The sequence below is a fragment of the Quercus lobata genome, chromosome 11 (genome assembly GCF_001633185.2).
Source record: "Quercus lobata isolate SW786 chromosome 11, ValleyOak3.0 Primary Assembly, whole genome shotgun sequence".
Classification (NCBI taxonomy): domain Eukaryota; kingdom Viridiplantae; phylum Streptophyta; class Magnoliopsida; order Fagales; family Fagaceae; genus Quercus; species Quercus lobata.
The window spans coordinates 51,646,618-51,653,757 of record NC_044914.1 but is presented as its reverse complement, the minus strand read 5'-3'; the positions used below and the strand labels follow the sequence as shown (position 1 = coordinate 51,653,757).

The window sequence follows — 7,140 nt, the reverse complement described above, 5'->3', positions numbered from 1 at the left end:
TCATTAATAAACCATTTTAAGACATTTTTATAAAAATAATAAATAAATAAATAAATAAAAATTTTACAACATTTCAATTTATCATAAAAAGTTTCTTAAATTATTTTTGCCAAAGTTTCCTATTTACATATTTCCAAATTGCAATCAGGAAGGACTCTAGTGGGGGAATTTGCCAAAGCTTTTTTTTGGCTGTGCAGTTTCGTTGGACCAAATCCTTGACCCTTTTTTTTTTTTTTTTTGAGGAACAACCCAACACGAGCTGAAAATATATAACTAAACCAAGTCTTTTACAACATAATTTAAAATGTTTGGAGGAACAACCTCCCCCCAAACTCTTAACGGAAAAGAAAGCATAGCATCCCTAGCTAAAGCATGGGCAAAATAATTACCCTGCCACCTTACATGGATGATAGAATAGGGTTGAAAATAACCCCTATAGACGTGAAGTCTTTTACTAAGTGGCCAGCCAGCACATTTGGGTCCTTCCCTGTCTGCAAATTCTTCACCACGAGGTTTGCATCTCCTTCAAAGCACACCTTGCGAAAGCCAAGTTCCCGAGCAAAAATTGTAGCTCTTCGAGCAGCCATCATTTCCAAAATCTCCACTGATGTTGGCATGGGTACCTTCTCGGACAGAGCAACTAACCTCATTGCTGTGAAAGACCACCCCAATGCCTCCCGCTTGCTCCTCCCCAAACACCGCCTGCTGAAATTTACTTTCACTGAGCCCTCTGGTGGAGGCTGTCACCGCACTGGTCTAGCTCTCGTTTGGGATTCTTTCCACTGCTTACCCTGTTGGAACTCATGTAACAAGGTCAAGGCAAATTGGGCAAGCTTCGAAACTGGCAAGGTTGGTTTGTTGTGTCTCAATTTGTTTCTTCGAATCCATATTAACCACGCAATCATGGCAAACTCCTCCAAGCTTTTTCCTTCCACCTGTATGATGCTAACCAGATCGCACACTAATTCAATACACGTGGATTTGCTCCTTACCTCTGCAAAAAGAATGCACCCACCCCTCACGGATATTATCCAAATGGACCAAATCCTTGACCTAGTTGTTGATTTGTAGTTCCCATCCAAACAAAGTTTCTTCACATGACACTATTTAATTGTTCTTCTCTCTTTTCATTTATGTCGTCCTTTTTTCTTCATTCCTCTTTCATGTAACTTCTCATTCACACTTTACCTTCACATGTTTGCTCCTCTCCCATGAGTGATGAAAGAAAACTGAGTTGTAGACCCAGCTTCGAAAAGACCATCATGTTAAAGGGTAGGGGTGTGCAAAATATCCGCTTAACCCGCCTGACCCGCACTCGATCTGCCTGCCCCATATAGGTCATTAAATTAGGCGATTTGGGTTGGGGCGGTTAGAACCTCAAAATTGCGGATTGAATTGGGTTATGGATTGAAAAATTGCCAACCCGTTACAACTTGATCCACCCGCTTAATTATACATACATAAAAAATAAAATATATTAGTTCAGATTGTTAAGTATTTAAAGTTAATCAATTCACCTAATAAATTTTTACAACTAATCAATAATCAATTCCCTGAATAGAACTGGCCCTCAAAAAATTCCTTAAAGAAAATTTAAAAAGTCAACATTGAAACCTAAACACCCTACCTACCACCTATCCCATTTACTTTAGCTGTGTATATAGTATACACTTTGTGGCTCTAGGTCTCACTTTTTCTTCTCACCTTTCACTTTTGGCTTTCACCTTCAACCACTGTCTTTCCCTTTCTCTTTCTTCTTTAACCTTTTTGAAGCCTATTTCTTATTATTTCAATTCTTCACCAACAATCACAAAGGTACGTACTTGCGTTATTGTCTTCTATTGTTTAATTCTTTTTTGTCTTTTTTATTTTGGTTTGTGTCATTTGATCCGTTTATATATTATAAAATGTATTATAATATTACAAGTAAAGCCATTCTAGCAGGCAGATTCTTTGTATATTCAAGTAGTTCATTGTATATTCAAGTTAAATATGTTATATATTACATAAGAATATAGATCATCTAGTTCTTTGTCTTTGTCTAATTTTTTATTTTTTATTTTTAATCCTTGATGTGACTTTGGAAACGTTAAGACTTTGAGTTTGTTGATTTAATTTTCCTAAGTTGTAAGGTAGAGCCTACTATTTTTTAATTTCCTAAGTTGTGAGGTAGAGACTACTTTTGCTAGAGATGATATATCTCTTTTTCATTGACCCTATGTTTATGTTAGAATTGAGATTATTCATTGAAATCTACCTTTAGTTTTTTTTCGTGCATTAGTTATATTTTGAGATTATTTAATAAAAAATTGAAGTTTGTGATATTATTTTTTAAAAAAATATTGTTAACATCAACCTACCCAACCCACCTAATCCGCTGAGTTGAAACCACCAAAATTTGTAACCAATCCGCCGGATTTAGACTTTGGTAGGTTGGTAGCAAATTGGAATTTTCGCAACTTGCTAGTGGCAGATTAGATAGAAAAATTGGCATTTACCCGCCCAGTTCGACCTGCGCACACCCCTAATAAAGGGCCTAAGCTTGATAGAAAACCGAATAAAGATTTATCATATTATTTTAACCAAGTAATAAATACTTTTAACTTTTAACTTTTATGGTAAGTGATTCTAAAAAAAGAACTTTTAAATTTTATCTATTGAGTTTATTCATTTTTATTATTTTAAAGTCATGTTTTAAGAATTAAACCTTGGAAGGAAATCATTTGATGTATATCATTTATATAAAAATATATAAAATAACTATTGGGTTTATTAATTTTTATATTTTAAAGAGAGATTTCTCATGATAAATAGTCCTTCTGTCCTATTTTATTATTCATGTTTTAAAATCAAACCTTGGAAGGAAATCATTTGATGTATATCATTTACATAAAAATATGTAAATTTTCACAACTATTTAATTTTCTCAACAGGAAAAAAAACTCATTTATTTAAAATTTATTAATAAATATATTGGTTTTTTAAATAAATTATAAAGCATGTTAAAAAATTATTTTGAATAATTTGGTACATCCAAAACGAAATAAGCCCCTTCTATTAAAAAAAGAAAAGAAAAATAAATAAAGCCTAATAATTTAGGACAAGAAGTAATATCTCAATATATGATATGAAAATCCAAAGTGGGACTGCTTTATTTCATTGCTCATATGCATGGGTCCACATCTCAATATATGATATGAAAATCCAAAGTGGGACTGCTTTATTTCATTGCTCATATGCATGGGTCCACGACCATATTTATTTCATGACATTGCTGGATTGCACAATCTGAAGTCTGTACACTTTCAAGTGGGAATGGGTTTCTCTTATCCCTGACCAATTATCTCATGCATTGATACACAGTTCAAGATGTATTGTCGGATATCAATCATTTTGTTTGGTAGGCCAAGAGTTATTCGTTGAAAGTAAAAATAATAATTTTGTATTGTTGGATACCAAACCAAATCATATCAAAACTCAAAAGCAAATCAAAATCACAAGATATTGTCAGATAAGAGAACTGAAACAAGATATACGGCTTGTTCGTAGTGAGGAGAGTCAGATTGGTTTTCAAAGTTGGGTTACCAATGCATGTGATCCTTGGTCAGATCAGGTCGAATGCGTGGCAAGCAATGAAAATGTGGCTTCTGATTAACCTTCACTAAAAACTGGTAATAAGTCTTTTGAGAAAATTAAACTCTGAGCATATGATAAACATTATAGTTCAAAACAGTACTGCATATACCAAAATAACAATTAATACAACAAAAATTCAAGTGGTACTCTTAGGTTCTAACCTTTTTCTCTAAAATCTTTCAGTCTCTAGAAAATGCAAGCACTCTTCTTTTCCTATATATATCCTAGCTAAACTTGCTAGAGCTTGTCCATCACCTTTTCACGTCTTGCTCATTGCTGTAATTGTGGAAGTTGGTATGGATTTCTTCCCAAACTTGCTTCACCTTGTAATCCTATGTATTTCGGTCTCTCTCATATTCCTTATATATAAACAAAAATCCAATCATGCCAAGTTGCCACCTGGTACAAAAGGATGGCCTGTCATTGGAGAAACATTGGAATTTGCCACGGCTAGAAGAAGAGGAACCCAAGAGAGCTTTTTTAACGACAGAATGAGAAAATATTCACAGGATCTCTTCAAAACCTCACTGTTTGGTGAGAACATGGTTGTGTTTTGTGGTGCTTCAGCAAACAAGTCACTGTTCTACAACGATAAAAAAAATCTCTCCACTTGGTGGCCACGCTCCATGCTAAAAATTATATCTTCTCCTGAACTTCTTGAAGATGTAGCCCAAAAAGATTTTGCTCAAATGAGGAGGTCCGTGGTTGAATTTCTCAAGCCCGAAGCTCTTCAACATTTCATACCCATCATGGACTCCATGGCAAAGGAACACTTGGAGACACAGTGGTCTCCTTACAGAAAAGTCAAAGTTTATCCACTCTCCATGAAATATACCTTTGCATTGGCTTGTAGGTTTTTTTTAAATGTCACAAATCACAGCCATGTGACAAAATTTGCTGATCACTTTGCCATTATCATGCATGGTTTACTGTCTGTGCCTATAAATATACCAGGCACAACCTTCAACCGTGCCATAAGAGAAGGCAAAGTTATTCGCCAGGAGATTTTAGAAGTCATCAAACAGAGGAAGAAGGAGCTATCCGAGAATAATGGGACAGTTGCTCGTGACTTTTTGACTCACTCGCTCCTTGAATTAGATGAGCAAGGAAAAGCTATTAATGAGATGATGATTGCTAGTAGAATTATGTCCTTACTTATTGCTGGCCATGATTCCACAAATTCAGCTATCACATTTGTGTTGAAGTATCTAGCAGAGTTTCCTCATGTTTACAGTGAGGTCTTCAAAGGTACTTCTCAACACTTAACCCTGGCTTCTTTCAATTAAATTACAATTAAGCTACACTTCTTTCCTAGCAGGGCCGGCGGCCTAGGCCATTTAGGCCATGGCCTAAGGCCCCAAAGTATGAGGGCGGTAAGGGTTTTTTATTATTTTTTTTGGGTAATTAAGGAATAAAAAATAAAAAATGTGAGTTACATGTTTTTTTTTTTTTTCTATGCTTAAGAAGTCTTAAAATATTAGAGTTATGTTAGAATATTACTAGTTTGATTACATAGGTCCTATAAATTGATATGCGGATAATTTAATACTCAATTGATTCTGTTGTTAAAATGCCACCTTATTGTCACATTAGTTTGTAAGTTGTTTGTAGTTAAATTTGTCGTAAGTTTAGCATTTTTTTAACAAAAAAAAAAAAAAAATTAATAGAAATATAACCCAATCAGCATTAAGTGAATGAAAAATGCTAAAGCTAATACAAATTTTACAACAAAAAATTTATAAACTAATGTGACATGAATATGATCATCGATGTTATTTAAACAATATAATAAATGAATGTTTGAATAATTTTTTTTTTATTGGTGATATGTCAGTTCGTAAAACCTATATAATAAGTAAGAATTAATAATAAATTGAAATAAAAAATATATAATAAAAAAATAAATTAAATATTTATTAAGTGAAATATAAAAAAACTCCTTTAAAATTTGTGCAGCCTCAAACTATCTTGGGCTGGCGTTGTTTCCTAGTATAAAATAAACTTTATCAATAGTACTAGTGTCTCTACCATTTAACAATTTTCGATAGTATAATGTTGTATTGCGGTTGGGGATCAACAACAATTTCAGTTTAGAATTCATTTTCATATTTTCTATATGTATATATTCAACTAAATTTGGTGTATATCTTTGTTAATATAGCACTGCTTAATAACTTCTTCTTGGATTAAAATATGAAAATTTCCACCTTTAAATTAAACATTTTTGTACTTTTTAACATGCATGTCAAATTACATATTAATCGAATGTTATGTACTATTTGATCAATAACTTATGTGATTTATTATTCGATCCATAACCTATGTTTTGAAAATATTTTAAAAATAAGACAATTATTGATCTATGATGATCTTGATATTTTGGACAAATATAAGGTATAAGGAAAAAAATATAATTTAATGGTTCATTTATCAAAATACATATCTAATATAAAATTATTAAATGGTCTAGCATTATCAATACATCTACATACACACTATAGATGCAAAACCTTACTGTGGCTCCCTAAGAAGAAATAGAAACTTTGTTTGGTATGCTATATGCCTTCAGACAAGTGACATAACTTATAAATGAAATTTCGAATGATTAATCTAATGAAAAAGTGGGCCTTATTTGTAAACAGAGCAAATGGGAATTGCAATATCTAAAGGCCCGAATGATTTGTTGAATTGGGACGACATTAGCAAGATGAAGTACTCTTGGAATGTGGCACTTGAGTCTATGAGGCTAACACCACCTACTCAAGGAACATTTAGAGAGGTTGTAAATGACTTCACTTACACAAATTTTACTATTCCCAAAGGGTGGAAGGTATGTGACACTTACCAAGTTACCAGTACATGAGCTAAATTATACATCAATTCTCTATGTTATAATGGTGATTCTTAGTGTTAATCCATATATTTTGCAGACATTTTGGACTCCATATTCGACACATAAAAATCCCAAATACTTTCAAGATCCGGAGAAATTTAATCCTTCAAGATTTGAAGGGAATGGACCTGAACCTTACACTTTTGTACCATTTGGAGGAGGACCTCGAATGTGTCCTGGGAGGGAGTATGCTCGATTAGAAATACTAGTGTTTATGCATAATGTGGTGACAAGATTCAAGTGGGAGAAAGCAATTCTAGATGAAAAGTTGTCTTTCAATATATCACCCATTCCGGTTAATGGTCTTCCAATTTACCTTAAGCCTCATGGTCATAAATAATAGATTGAGTCAAACATTAATTGATTGACACAAATTTTATATAGGAAAATGTTAAATCTACTACCAATTTTACTGTAAAATTGGTAAAATCTATCTAGCAATAAATGTAAATTGTGCCATTTCAATAACATAATAAATGAATGTTTGAATTACTTTTTTATGATTTGTGACATATCAATATATAAGTCTCATGTAATAAAAATTGTAATATCCCAATATCAATCATATGTGCTTTTTACTCAAAAAAAAAAAAAAAAAATCGTATGTGCTT

General features: G+C 32.7%; 1 protein-coding gene across 1 annotated transcript; it reads left to right on the top strand.

Annotated features, from left to right (window-relative positions):
* The first annotated feature begins 3,770 nt into the window (after positions 1–3,770).
* LOC115969558 (beta-amyrin 28-monooxygenase-like) lies at positions 3,771–6,979 on the top strand. The gene is made up of 3 exons (XM_031089235.1): positions 3,771–4,884; positions 6,279–6,466; positions 6,567–6,979. Exons 1-3 carry the CDS (start codon positions 3,933–3,935, stop codon positions 6,867–6,869), a joined length of 1,443 nt encoding a protein of 480 aa, XP_030945095.1. The 5' UTR covers positions 3,771–3,932; the 3' UTR covers positions 6,870–6,979.
* The last annotated feature ends 161 nt before the right edge of the window (positions 6,980–7,140 follow it).

Excerpts from the sequence above, each read along its gene's own strand:
- LOC115969558 (XM_031089235.1), top strand. The coding sequence starts at position 3,933 with ATGGATTTCTTCCCAAACTTGCTTCACCTTGTAATCCTATGTATTTCG. Across the intron at positions 4,885-6,278 it reads TTACAGTGAGGTCTTCAAAG|AGCAAATGGGAATTGCAATA; the intron begins GTACTTCTCAAC and ends ATTTGTAAACAG. Across the intron at positions 6,467-6,566 it reads CTATTCCCAAAGGGTGGAAG|ACATTTTGGACTCCATATTC; the intron begins GTATGTGACACT and ends TATATTTTGCAG.